General features: G+C 32.7%; 1 protein-coding gene across 3 annotated transcripts in view; it reads right to left on the bottom strand.

Moving 5' to 3' along the window:
- TBCK (TBC1 domain containing kinase) overlaps positions 1 to 15,544 on the bottom strand; it is a 190,010-nt gene that overhangs the window by 92,566 nt on the left and 81,900 nt on the right. For all 3 annotated transcript variants that reach the window (XM_077755783.1, XM_077755782.1, XM_077755784.1), the window contains 5 exons: positions 14,934 to 14,996; positions 14,134 to 14,260; positions 12,606 to 12,656; positions 11,225 to 11,308; positions 5,777 to 5,862 (listed from right to left, as the gene is read on the bottom strand). In XM_077755783.1, the coding sequence (XP_077611909.1) occupies positions 5,777 to 5,862; positions 11,225 to 11,308; positions 12,606 to 12,656; positions 14,134 to 14,260; positions 14,934 to 14,996 (411 nt within the window). The remainder of the gene's footprint in view (positions 1 to 5,776; positions 5,863 to 11,224; positions 11,309 to 12,605; positions 12,657 to 14,133; positions 14,261 to 14,933; positions 14,997 to 15,544) is intronic.

Here is a 15,544-nt window from a genome sequence, read left to right on the forward strand (position 1 = left end):
TCTAGTTGGCTTTCTTAATCTATCTTCTTATTAGCATACTATGTTTTCTTTTTATCTCAAGTCAGAAGTAGTTTTACATTTAAGTTACCATAGGCCACTACTGTAAAATATGTGGTGACCATTAGTTTTTTGCCTCACAATGACTTTGCTTTAGGGAAATTAATATTTAGCCATTCAAGAAAGAATGCTTGCAAACCAGCAGATTTTGTAGTTGTTTAGCAGCGTAGAGACTCACATATTTTCTTGAAACTCTAGCCTTTGTGATCTGGTAGTTACATATCTCTTTAAACCTTTAGAATAGCTGTGAAGATTAGTTAATGGATCTAAATCACCTGGCAGAGAACATATCAGACATCAGTATAGGAATTATAATGATCATTCCTAAGTCCAGAAGATTTTGTAATAAAAAAGTATTTTAACAACTCAAACATCTGAGGTCTTATGAGACTATTTAAAAAAAGATACACACATTTTGGAATAAGGAGGGAAGGAGTGAAAGGAAAACCCTTAGAAGAGAACCCTAAGCACTGGGAACTACATAATGTTTTATAGGTAGACTCAATAAAGATAAGACTTAAAGCATTTACACTCTTGCTGGCTCTCAGAATCAACATTCCTCAATCCTATGACAGCTACTTTTGAGCTCAAAAAATTTCAAATATTCTTACATCAATTCTTTTTCTACTTTCCAAATTTGACAGCATCTTACATTTTGTCTATGTCTGACTTACTAATTGTCCTCTTAGCTACAGATACTATAACAAGGCTTGCTACAAAAGAAAATTCTTTAAAGTCAAGAAAATGCTCCATAAGATTTGTATTGTTCCACTGTGTCACTCATTTTCAAAAGACTATTATCTTTTTCAGCTTCAATGAAGTAATGATGCCTTATGCTAGTTAAATTGGGATAAATTCAGTGGAATGGGAAATTCAGTGGAATGGAAAAGGGTATCACATAATCAAAAAAATATATACTAAAAGCAAAGGCAGTACTAAATAGCTCTCCTTATTTAACAGTACTCTGCATTTTCTATCTTTTTAGAATTGTGGGCAAATACCTTCTAGGAGAGAACCTACCTTCATTTCCATAACCATCATTTTGACAGAACAATAGTGAGGAGATAAAAGTTATAAATCTCTATGATAACAGTGATTCACAGAGCAACTCCTTAGGATATGTTAAATAGAAAAATACTATATTCTGATTTTTTTGAGCCAGTAACCTTTATTTTAAAAAGTGTTTACTTATTTATTTTTGAGAGAGAGCACACTGGGGAGGGGCAGAAAGAGAGGGAGACTGAATCCAAAGCAGGCTCTGCTCAAAGCTTGAGATGAGGCTCCAACTCAGGAACCCTGACATCATGACCTGAGCAAAAGTCAGATGCTTAACAGACTGGGCCACTCAGTCACCACAAATCAGTAAACTTTAAGCAGAATATTGTTTCCTAAAATAGAGCAACCAGTATTACCGCATTCTTATATATGAAAACAATTGTGGTAGATACTATAGTAAATACAAAGAAATGTAAGCACTTGGTTCATATATATGAAGATAAAATTAAGAGTAGGGAACACAGTGCTTGAATTGAATTGAACACAGTGCTTGAACACAGGTATTGAATCAATACCATCTAGAATCTTTGCAAGGGCTTGAAGTCAAGTTTATTCAACTTAAAGTTCCAGGATATATATTCCCTGTTCTCTTATGATCAGAAAGTTTTATCTACATGTAAATCACCTGGCATTCTTTGACAGATTGTTGATGGTGGATTCCCCAATGATGATGCAAGTCTACTTATATATTTTTAACTATCCTAGTAATTTGGTTAGAGACTTGAAACTTCCTTAAGGATCTAAGTCTTCCTTTCTTATCTAACATGTAGTCACATCACACTATCACTAGATTTTTATAAAGCATTTTCACATATTTCGACTTATCTAAGGCTTACAAGAGTCCTGTGGGTAGCCAAAGTAGGTGTTATCTATTTTTCCTAATTTATTGAGCAGCCACCTGAGGCTTGAAGTGGGTCATGACTGTTAATATTACACTATATAACTAAATTGTGGTTCTATAGGTCACGAGCGGTGAGATCATTTCTTTTTGTTTCCCCGAGATTCCCAATAGTGAAAGAACCATTCTTTAGAGGGTGTTTGGAAATAAATGTAGATCCACTTTTTAGAAATACATGCAAGCATTTAATTGTCACCACGATTAGGGGATTACTACAGGCAATCAGTGGCTGGACAGTGAGGCTCAGCATTTGCCAGGTACCAGATATTCTCATCATAGAAGAAACTGTCCCTCATCCCACATGACTTATGAATATCTCATAAGATTAATCACAGTACCTACACAGTATAAATCAGTATTACTTAATAACACTAGAATTAAGGAGTTTTTATAAGAAATTATGCAAAAATGCCCATTAATTATAAGATGGGGTCATAATAAAGAGGGAAGCATAAATCAAAGATATATATAAATTACTGGATTATTGAATAATTAACTCACCCCATGTAGTAGCACATTTAACAAACACCAATGTACTCTCCACTCAGGGTGAAGATATTATATAACAGATAATAACACTTTGTGACAACTGCTTTGGAAACTTAAAAAAAAAATACATTATCAATAGAATGGACGGCTGCTTCATACCAGCACTCTTCAATTTTAATTTTCCCTTTTTTAAATATTATGTTTTATACTTCCTGTAACTTTTGTAAAAGTTCCTTCCCAAATATAAATAATAAATATGACACTCCGTACTTAGGTCTTCTAGTCAATCTAGAAATTATTTTTATATATGGTGTGAGGTTGGCTTTGATTCCTACCTTCCCTCCATATAGTTACCCAAGTGTATCAGGTCCATTTATTCAATAAACCATTCATTTCTAATTGATTTATAGAGGCATCTCTGTCACAATCTATTCATGGGTGGGTCTGTTTTGTGTTTTCTGTTTTAGTAGTTTATATTAATATTACTGCATCAGTAGTCTTTTGGTTAATGTGTGCTGACTTATGTTTTTTATCTCCTTTTTTGACCAATACTCTTAAATTTTTATCTCTTATACATAGCATACGGATGGATGTTTTATTTATTTTTTTAACATTTATTTATTTTTGAGAGACAGAGTGTGAGTGGGGGAGAGGCAGAGAGAGAAAGGAAGACACAAAATCCGACGCAGGCTCCAGGCTGAGCTGTCAACCCAGAGCCTGATGTGGGGCTCAAACCCGCGTACCACAAGATCATGACCTGAGTCGAAGTCAGATGCTTAACCAACTGAGCCACCCAGGCGCCCCCAGATGGATGTTTTAAAATATCTGAACATTTCCTTTATTAGGCAATCTAATTAGTTTATATTCTTTCTATGGTCTTTCTATATTTTTACCGGATTGGTTGACTTTTCTTTGCCTCTCCCCCAAATTGGTTTAGAGGTTATACCTTCTTTTTCTATTCTCTTAGTGATTACCATTACAATTTTAATATGCATTCTATACTTCTGCGTTTCTTGTGAGTGGAAACACTGACTGTCTTTGTTCTGGATTATATTTTCCAAGGCAGTTTTTATACAAACATATTAGAAAACATATGTATGGTTAGAAAACCAACACAAATATGCTAATACTCCTGCTGCTTGCTGTGCTATGAGTGATAATGTCCCTTGTCTCTGACCCAGGAGTCTTGGGTTTTCTGCCAGCACCCATGAAACAGTACCAGATCGGTGACTTAATGTCTAAGTATAATCAGTATATTTATTTTCCTCTCCTTTAAGGCAAAAACAATTTATAATACTTTTAAGCTGAGTTCTCACCTGCTTTTATGTTTAATATTATTGTCAGCTAAAATTTTATTTCCATTTGGCTATTTGCCTTTTCTAAATTGGTTTATGTATAAATATTAAATAGCCATTGTTTAATTAAATTTTAAACTAGTGAGGATTAAATGAGTGGCTTATTTAAATAGGATGGAGCAGTGCTTGGCACACAGTAAGTACTTAATATATGTTCGCATTATTACATTTTAACAATGTTTTTTGTTCACCTTTCTCATACCATACTCAGAGTTCAATTTTCCTAATTAACTAAAGCAAATATAAATTATATATTCCTTTTTGTGAGTCCTTCCTTAATACCGTCTATATTCACAGTATGTCTAAAACTTTTATCAGGCTTTCTTTGTAATTTCATACATATTTTTTTGCATAAATGTTTTTTGTCAATCTACAACACTGCCTGAATTAATGTCATTTTCTGTTTACTACTGAGCACCATCAGGTGCTTTCAAGAGAGTCCTTTGAAAATAATCATCTCCTCCTTTAGTCTGTGTCTTAACCATTTGTATTTTCTCCCCTCAAATATTACCAAATCAGCAGTCAGTTCCTCTATATTTCTTCAACTCCAGCCATAATATTTAATGTAGTTTAGTTTTCTACCTCCCAAATGTGAAGCAAGAAAGGTGGGGTTATATAAAAATGAATACTTAACATGATACTATGTATACCGGTTAATTTTTTTGATAAGGTCTTTTATCTCCATAAAATTATAGGACTTGTCCTTATTTTATTTATTTTATAGTTTGTATATGTTCTTTTTGGAGCCTTCATTGAATAAACCATACACTCAAATAAAAGATATTACTCCAGGAACCTAGAAGCAAATGACCCTGTACATGTTAAGGATGGCTGCCACAGGCCTGATCACAGCACAGAGTTATACACAGCATAATACAAAGAGCAATAACTAGGAGTAGGTACACCTAGGTTTTAGTCTCTACTCTCCCAATGGAAGATAAACCAGACTAGGGACAGAGGGTTTTCAAATGATGTAAGTTAAAATTTTAGTTCTGTGGCTAATTAGTTTTGTTATCTTCTCAAACAGTATATTTCTTATCAACTAAATCCTGAAATTATCTGCTTCATTCACTTTGCAGGTTTGTTTTGAGAATTAAATGAAATAACGTTTATGAAAATATTTTTAAACTTCAGAGCACTCTGCAAGAATTTATGCTATAAGTATTATTGTCAACGCTTTAAATGTATTAGTTGAGTCTGTTAATATAAACATTTTTCACCTCTAGTCTTATCATCAATGTACTGGTTCCTGATATAAACCTTAAGGGGGAAAGATATGATCAGGAAACAAAGAAAGTTAAGATGGAATAAGGAGACCTCTATCACAAGAAGTATTTTTTTTTTTTGAGGTTTATAAAAACCCATGATACTATACTCCAAAAGACTTCTCAATGATGTTTGATTCCATGTCACACACTACAGATGTGTAGCAGGCTAAGCTACACCATGGCTACTCTTTAAGAGTCAATTCTGACTTCTGGGTTGACATGGACTATTAAGAAGATAATGAAGTAAGCCAAAATCTGGCAAAGATTCTTAGGTTAATATATGAAGAAAAACATAGAATCAGTTACTTAAAAATTCACTGAAGTTCAAATTTCCTACTTTTTCAAAAGCAGCCTGAATATCATAAAATACAAGTGAAAACCCTTACAATAGTTTAATACAACGCTCACACTAAAGGAGTTTTCAAAACAATTTGGTAGTGCCAAAAAAAAAAAAAAGATACTTTCCTTTCACTTAAAGTAAGAATATGGAAGGTAATCACACAAACTTTACAACAGAAGGCTGTAATTAGTAGCAAGAATTGGTTTAGAAATATGGACTTATGACAACACAACTTTAAAAACAGTATTCTTTTGTGCTACCAATTTCTGCTTTATTTTTTACCTCATGTTCTATTAATATACCAAGTACTTACATCTGGAATAAATCCAATCTCATTGAGATGATTGCTCAGTTCTGGATCATGGAAAGCAATCATCTGAGAGAACACAGTCAGATATTCTGTAATGAAAATAGGGTATAAGACAATCATTATTTTTCACAATACTTCAAAGACATTAAATTCACATACATTAGTTTTATTTATAGTTTGAATGATATTTAATTTCTCCATGAAGAAAATATACTTTAATAAATAATTGTTTTATTACCACTTTAATCACTTACTGCTAATTATTAAACATACCAAAAAGCTATAGCACAACTTATTTTCCACCTTCTGAACTATCAGTTCATTTCTTGAATCACAGATTATACATGATGTCTTCCTATTAAATTCAACATACATTTTTCTACAGTAATATTAAAATTGTCTTGCATTTATTATATATTTAGAAAGTGGAACAGATACTTAAATAAGGAGCAACACTTAAAACATTTTTTTTCAGGGGTGCCTGGGTGGCTCACTCGGTTAAGTGACCGACTTCGGCTCAGGTTGTGATCTTGCGGTTTGTGAGTTCAAGCCCAGTGTCGGGCTCTAGGCTGGCAGCTGAGAGCCTGGAGCCTGGTTTCAGAATCTGTGTCTTCCTCTCTCTCTGCTCCTCCCCTGCTCATGTTCTGTCTCCCTTTGTCTCAAAAATAAACACCATACCATTTTGAGGAAATCCCTAGAAAGTGGTGAATGTCTATCCTTCTTCAGAAAGATACAGATAATCTGGAATTTTTCTTTCCACATTCTCCAATATTCATGCAACTCACATTTTCTGTTCTTTTGAAATATGCTTCTTTTTTGCACAGCAGAAAAAAGCATACCACTAGGAATATGAAAACCTAAATTCTGAGCCTAGCTATGTCATAAACTAGAGAATAATCCTAAATAGGTCAAAACCTCTGCAGCCTTCTGTTCTTAACTGGAAAACCTAATTCATATTCAGTCCTTTATTATCGATTATCTTCACAGTAACGATTAGATTTAAGTAAGGCAGCATTCTACTCATTTTATCAAGTTATTGTCATTTTAATCTCAAAAAAGGGGGAAAAAGAAGTTGAGCTCTAAAATATTTGTTAATTTTGTGTTTTTACTTAGTAAAAATAGAGTTTACTTGCCCTTGAGTTGATGGTTGCCATAATCCTGTTTAGGTTAGAACATAGTGAGTAAATTGACAAGAATAGTAATTTGTTGAGAGAATGGAAAATATAAGGGTATATTCCTTATATTTCAACTGAACTTTATGAATCACAACATTTTCAGTTTCGGAAAAAAACTCTCCTTAGTCACATGATGCAAGACACTCTGGAAAATGGCAAGGCTGTATACCCAATGTATTTTCTACTGTCTCCCAATATCCTATCATTAAAGCCATCCACAACAAAGATGTACATTCAACCCAAAATAAGAAATGTACCATTTTTCCAAATGCATAACACTTATAGTGTAGTTACATATAAAGAGATTTATATTATACTCCTGTTTTAACAAGTAGGCTTTTAGACTGTAATAGGCTTTAGTCTATCTTCCTTCCTCCTCCTCTCCCCCAAAACTTATCGATTGACTATGTGCAGTGTGGCCATACATCCTAATTTATGTGGGAAGGTCCCAGTTGCTGCCTTAGGCTTAATGTCTGGTGCAGTTTAATGTATCTTTTAACTCTGAAAATATCCAATTTAGTTATATAGCCATTGTGGCTATGTGTTGCATGACATTAAATGTTGGAAACATTACAGAGAATAAACCATCCTTTCTCCCAAAGGATTTAGAAACATCTAATAGGTAAACAGAATACTGGGGAAATTTTCACCCCATTTTATTTTCTAGTTTTATATGGAATTTCGGTCTTCCTTTCCCTTTCTGACTTGTAGGAACCAACATTTTCCAATGGTCCAAGTATGAATATGCCTTAGTTTTATAAACAGTACAAGAATGTTTAACATCATGGCAAAATTTCAATGGCTGTTTTGTGAACAACACAGAGCAGGATAACTTCCAAGAATAGTTTAAAAGTTTACAGGCCAGTTTTCTGGGTTGTTCCTTTCTTAAACACAAAATGACATTAAGGTATAGTTAGATTTTCCACAAAGGATTAGTTCCCATTTTTAATAATTATGTGACTGCCTCTCTTCACTGGCCTAAAGCTGCCTTTTTCCCCCCTCTTCAATAGCCTGAAGTATGTCTGTCCTGTGAGTTATAAGCCTGTTTTCCAATATCTCTGAAACTCAAACCAATCTATCCCTTTCATACCCCTTCACCTTTTTAAATCCAACTGGTACTCTAAGGTTCTGAATCTAAGAGCAATTTTAGGAATCTTTATTTAGAGGTCCAACCCTGCATTGTTTAACCAGTATTTTATTTTCTAAAAATTCCTGTGTTGATACTTCATAACTCAAGAGTGACACTACTGGAGATAATCTGATAGTGCCAAAAACAATAAAGATTATTCATTTAGGCTAAAAGTAATTAATTTTTTTAACTTCTTAAAAATGTCTACAGGTAACACGTTATAGGATATATGATATGGTAAACAAATAAGGAAAACAGGATTTCTTGACTAAATAATTTTTCTCTCTTCTTTAAGACACAAAGCATTTTAGAGTATTATGAGTATGTAAGCACTGTATTTTATTAAAAATTTTAAAATAAAAAATTTCAAGTTCTATTTGTATATAATTATAAAAAATATTTTTTCCAAATAACATTTAAAGTTGCTATTGAATATAGAAACTTTTGGTTTTTGTAGAGGAAATTAAATGAGTAAATGAATATGCAATTCTACAATTAGCTATTGGATTGATTGGTTTAATATGATCTAGGACTTTTCCAAAACTTGTGGGGAAAAAAGTGTTTATGTGTTACTTATGGCAATCAAAAATCAATGTTAATTTGAAGTTTAAAGCTTAAAATACCATATAACAAAAGGGGAGGAGAGGACAAACCAAGAAGGAAAACAGTAAAATGAGAGCTGAATATTTCTAATTCCAAGCCTAAAATAAACATCTGGGAGAAAAATAAGGCACTGTTCGTCCATAAACTTTAGTAACCAATAATCAGCATACTGTTTCAGCTCCTTCTTTATATCTCTTTTGGAATTCACGCCTCAAATTTGACTACTCGCTGTTTTTTTAACCCATTTTGGAACTTTTTTACTGCAGTTCTCTTCCACATTCTCTGTCTTAAGAATATTTTTCTCCTGGGGCACCTGGGTGGCTCAGTCCATTAAGCGTCCGACATCGGCTCAGGTCATGATCTCACGGTTCCTGGGTTCGAGCCCCGCGTTGGGCTCTGTGCCGACAGCTAGCTCAGAGCCTGGAGCCTGTTTCAGATTCTGTATCTCCCTCTCTCTCTGACCCTCCCCTACTCACGCTGTCTCTCTCTCTCTGTCTCTCAGAATAAATAAAACATTAAAAAACAAAAAATAATTTTTTTTCTCAAGGTGCCTGGGTGGCTCAGTCGGTTAAGCATCCAACTTCGGCTCAGGTCATGATCTCATGTTCCATGAGTTCAAGCCCCATGTTAGGCTCTGTGCTGACAGCACAGAACCTGGAGTCTGCTTCAGGGTGTCTCTCTCTCCTTCCCGCCCTCCCTCTCTAAAAAATAAAATAAAAAAATTAAATTTAGAATATCTTTCTCTCTTTTCACCAAGCAAACTCCTAGTCAGATTTCAAATTCATCCATAAATATCCCCTCTTTAATGAAACCTTTCTAGACATGCCATCTCTTCCCTTTGCTGCCAAAAAGAAAAGACAGTTATAAAACCAAACATACCACAAAATAAACTCAACTATATCCTTTGTGTTAATATAGGAGCATATACATTTATTTCATTGAGTTGTAAGTAGTTATTTTCACATTTATTTCCCATATTGGGCTATGAAATCCCTTGGAAAAGGACTTAATGTTATCAACCTAAGAACTTCTATTCCTTAAGTAGTGACTGGCACAGAGTCAGTGCAGAAGAATTACTTATTCAAAGACTAAATCAATTGAAACTGCTTCTTTCTTATATAACATATATGGTCAGTACAAAAACTGAACAAATAAACACCTTGTTTATTGTTTCCTGGGAAAGTATACACACAACATTCACATAATATTAAAGAACATTTATTATACCTTTCAAAAGCTTTAAAATTAGTTATCAATTCAAGATTTCAAACACAAATTTGTAGAAATTATAAGTGAGAAAATTAACACTTACAATAATAAACCTTAAATAATTGTATAGTCTTTTCATTACAGTACTAAATGTTAAAATGCATTACTGATTAATCTAATAAACTAAGGGTATTTGGGGCCTTTCCTCCAAATTCATGTTGTGTACACTATGGTTTCTCTACCTTAATGTATGAAACAAGATCTTGCTAATTTATATAATAAGTCTTTTAAAGTGTATTAAAGAAGTCTACAGTCAAAAAGCACAAAAAATCAACTTTTTCAAGCTGGAAATTCATTATCAATATAAAACATAGAAATAATTACTAGAAAAAAGAAACTCTTTAGAGTTAAATCACTTCTATATTTTGAAATAGGAATCTATACAGAACAAAAAGGAAAACCAATGTAATAAAAGCTATTTAATATGGTCCTCTGAGAGCTAACCAATTCATTTTATAAGTTCTGTTTTAATTGCTTTGTTGGTGATTCTCCAAATACTTTTATCTTTCCTAATATGTAGGCATCTAGCTAGGCACTATGCTTTAATAGAGGCCTGATATATTTGGATAAAATTATTTCCAGGCCTTCATATATGAGAGTCCACTTAATAATTATGGATTCATGTTAGTTTTAAAAAATAACAGCATTATTTCTGACTTAATGCCTAACTGAAGATTAAGGACTCATGTTTTGTGATATATAAATACTCATCTAAATATTTTCTACCTTTAGTCTTTTCAGTTTGTTTTGGTCACTATTTGACAAATTATTTGAATTGTATAGCCTCTGAAATCTCTTGATATCATTCAAGGTATTATTAAATACACTCATTTTGTTGGAATCTTAAAGAGTATACTGCCAATTCTATAATAAACATCACTGGTAAAGGTAATAAGGAAAACTATGAATAAATATGGAACACATCTCAATTAATAAAATACAAATACACTCTTAGGATATGTAGCTTCATAAATACTCACAAGTTGACATTATATGACTCTTGAAGTTAGATGGCTTTGCTAATTAATCTAAAAGCAAAAATCAACTTCCTTCCTATAAAACATACTTGTCTTTGGTTATAGTAGTCATTAGAAAAATTCCATAATTCTTTATAGTCTTGAAAGAAAGACTAAACAAACCTAATTGTCACTTTATGGGTTTTAGTGACAGATCATCATTATATTTTATTGGATCACAATCATAAATTTAATTGAGTATTGGTCCTTTGACATAAGTACTTTCTCTGTAAAATGACAAGGAAAGACTTTTGCTTACCTTGTATTACATGTGAGTTGTCTTTCAAGAAAAAGTTATACAGGTATTTGGGGATAAAAGCTGACATACACGCATAAGCCAAGGCTACGAAAGAATAAGGCAAAGACACAGCAAATTAATCAATGAGGTAAATGATGAGCAGTTACTTAGCACATAATCCTTGAATCTACTATTAAACAAGAGTCATGTTAATAATTGATGGAAACACAAAATTAAGGGCAGGGAAACCCTCTATCCTTTAAAACAGAAAATATTTTGGACAACAAAAGATAACCACTGTACTAAAGTTTAATTTCAAACTAGTGTGGCAATCATCCCACAATGATAAAAACTTTTGTTACCAGAACCTTATGGTTAAAAAATCTCTACAAATGATCATTATTAATGAGCTATACAAACCTCAAGACCAGTTATTTTTCTGGATACAAACAAAAGAGTCTGAGAACTTTGGATTTAGGAACTCTAGTCACAAATTATTCTTTCAAACACAGATCTCTTATTCTAGGATTGATACATGTGATAATAGACTTTGCTTAACTAAACATAGCAAATCTCTGGTCTAGATTAATGAGTACTGATTTTGAAGAACAGTGTATTCTAATACTGAAATTTTAGTTTTCTGGGATTATGCCATGTCTACTCAATTCCTGAAGATTTTATAAATTCTGATATGAAACAGAATTTGAAAATATAGAGATTCTGAGATTGAGACTTCTAGAGATTCATACTATATAGGGCAGTTGTCTCTAAATGTTATATCACTGGGGATTAGAGTCAACTAAATTTAACAAATACTGTTTGAGAATCCTACTTGTAAAAGAGGAATTATGAGGGGGACAGGAAATTTAAAAAAAAAAACAAAAACAGCTATCATTTTAAAAAGCTGTGAACCAAAAAAGGGTTACTCTACTAGTCTATAAATTACTAATACATAAAACTTACACAGGATAAATTTTCAAAAACACAAAGTGCTGTATAGGTTCAAGAGGGAGGAAAAGTCTTCATCAAGGAATGCTTGAAATAATCAGCTTTGGAGATACAAGAGCACTACTGATTTCTTTACAAACTGTTGAGAACGTATACATAGACTAAAGCTAATCTCTAAAGAAGTCATAATTTTCTCCAAAGTTTCATTAAATGGTCACCAAAGAAGATGAATTCATAATCAGATTCTCCCTAGATCTAGTCACTACCTGGTTACAACTAAAACTCTAGTAATAAATTAATCCTTTACATCCTCTAAAGTGAGTCTAGCAGATTATTTCACAGAAATTTACAGTATCTACTAGGAAGAGAGCAAAAACCTTACAATAAGAACTGTTTGAATAAAATACTTTAGAATAATACATACAATGATTATTTAAATGATAAATAGGCTTACCTTCATTATTGAAATTTAAATATAGGAATGGAGCACAAAGTGAATCAAGACCTGATGGGAAGGGGTTAGGGGAAAGAATTCAATAAACATAAATCAGTATACATGCATATATCTATATATATACATATATATATATCTATATACATATGTATATTTTATTCTGTACCCTGCATTACTTCTATGTAGATTAAGCATTACAAGTATTATCCATCCAGAAATAGATTACATTATGGGGTATTGTGACCGGTATAATGACTAATACAAGTAAATATCCAATAGAAATCAGCTATTATTATTATTATCAACATTATTATGAGTTAGAGAGAGACATATAGTAATCGAAAAATGTAAAATTGATAGGAGGCTTAGAATATAGGCTCATTTCTGACCCTGTGTGATCTTGGCAATCACTTAATATCTCCAAACATGTTTCCTTCCTTATCTTGAAGATGGAGATTTGTCCTACAATATTCTCTGGGATGATGAAAGGAATTCTCTAAAAAATTGTGAAGTAAAATACAAACATATTACATATTTCTTTTATTGATAATAATGCTGTTCATATGTTGTCATGTTGAAGGAAGGTACATAAATCTACCTATAATTGTTAGGAAGATCTGGAACTCTAAAATGGACAAGGCTAGGAAAAAACAATAGCTTCATTTGAAGTTCAGCCAGAAATCGAGCTATAAAATATAAAAACTACTGTTCTTCACAACAAATTAAACAATAAAACTGGGAAGGAAAACTGGATATCTCATTCATTAATTTGTCAATGACTACAAAAACAATAATGAGAAAAGCTAAAAATCAAGCAGATGGATTATTAAAGTTTTTTAAAACAGGAGAGATAACAAATTAAATGAGCAGTTTAGGATGATATCCTATTACCTAATTCCTAATAACGATAAAAACCAAAGTTGTAAATCATTAAATGACAAGAATATCAATTAGCTCCAAATTATTTATAGTATAATATTCTCTCATTATTGGTATAAGCATTAGAAAAAGTATCCCCAAAGATCACAAAATAGCCCAAAAAATTCTTCCTACTCTCCTTTCAACATTAGGAAAAACTATTTCATTAAATATCTAGCATTTAAATAATATCCTTTAGGCATTTAGACAAAGTTTAACAAAAAGTTCTCTCAAAAAATGGATCATAGCTTCAATATCAACTTTCCTCAAAGCCAAGGATATTGTGATATTTAAAAATTTTTTCCTATCTATCTATCTATCTATCTATCTATCTATCTGACAGAGGGAGACAGAATATGAGTTGGGGAGGGGCAGAGAAAGAGAGGGAGACACAGAAACCGAAGCAGGCTCCAGGCTGTGAGATGTCAGCACAGAGCCTGATGCTACTCTTGAACTCATGAACTGCAAAATCATGACCTGAGCCATAGTCGGACGTTTAACCAACTGAGCCACCCAGGCACCCCTTGTTTTAATTTTTTAAATTGTCAGTCATACAACATGCTCTTAGTACTTCAAAAAGAGTCTTAATAATTGGAAGAAAAACAGTTACCTTGCCAATACACAAGATCAGGATGAGACACGACCCAGGCTTTTAATACACGCCTAAATTTTGCATGACCTTCAGGTGACGATAGCAGCTCATCGTACTGATGACACCGAGGAATATCCACTTCAATCTAAAACAGCAAAACAATAAGGTGGAACTGTAATAGAGTGATCACCAATAAATCCAAGAAAACAAAAAGGTATCTGTATCTTGAATTTCAAAACAGACCATCTACATAATCCTGGTTTCTGAAGTTTTTAAATTTTTTATTAGTCTTCTGGAAAAACCGAAAAGGTACATATTAATATAGTTTTCAAAAAACCTTCCTTGATAAGCTGCTCTAAATAAAGGGCTAATTCTTCAGATAAAATAGTACAATTATTGGGGCTCCTAGGTGGCTCAGTCAGTTAAGCATCCAAATCTTGATTTTGGCTCAGGTCATGATCCCAGGGTTGTGGGATTGAGACCCACATCAGGCTCTGCACTGAGCATGAAACCTGCTTCAGATTCTCTCTGTCTCTCTCCCTTTGCCTCTCTCCCTGCTTGTGCTCTCTCTCTCTAAAATTAAAAAAAAAAAAGATAAATAAATAACAATTATTAGGAAAAGTTAAGTAATTTAAATTCCTTTAAGGAACAGTTCTAACTCGCTAACTTGTGAGTATAGTGAGAGCTATGCTTACTCTAACACCACATGCATATAATGCCTGGTGATTATTCATAATCAAGAAAATTTCTCCTGTCTTTCTAAAATTTAAAGATTTGACAGAATTATCTTAGTTTGTTTAAGAAAATCTAAATCATACTTGTCTGTCTGTAGGAATTGGAGTGTCTTTATCAATTGCATCGTACTTGGCATGAATAGCCCCCTGCAAAAAATAAGAGAAGATATATTAATTCATCATATCCTTAATAAATTATTAACTTAGGCAAAATACAGTTCTTATAAACATCTTTCTTTGAAAACACACCCAATTATAGATATGTGTATTCAAACCCAAAGCATTGTGTTAGAAAAATTCTCTACATCTGTGACATTCTGTGTTGAACGTCTCTGTTAATATGCTACTTTGCTAAGGCAGACACTGGAATTATACACACAGGATGACAAATACGTAAGTCACTCAGCTAATGAGAATGCTTAGCTGTTCTTCCAGTCTCCACATCACAACACAGCCTTAATGTTCTATTCATTGTTATCTCACACATAGTAAGTTTCATGAAGAAATTAAAAAAAAAAAAAAAAGAGGGGGTAGTCATCCCTTGAGAAATTTTCCTGTTAAAGTTGAAAATGAAAGCAAAAATAAAACTGTTTAAAGGAGTTCAGCACTAGAAGGAAGAGGTTTTGGATAAATTAAAGAATGAAATAACATGTGGAATCCTTAATGGAACCATTTAGGGATTAAAGAGATCATTT

Source organism: Crocuta crocuta, unplaced genomic scaffold (genome assembly GCF_008692635.1).
Source record: "Crocuta crocuta isolate KB4526 unplaced genomic scaffold, BGI_CrCroc_1.0 scaffold92, whole genome shotgun sequence".
NCBI lineage: Eukaryota > Metazoa > Chordata > Mammalia > Carnivora > Hyaenidae > Crocuta > Crocuta crocuta.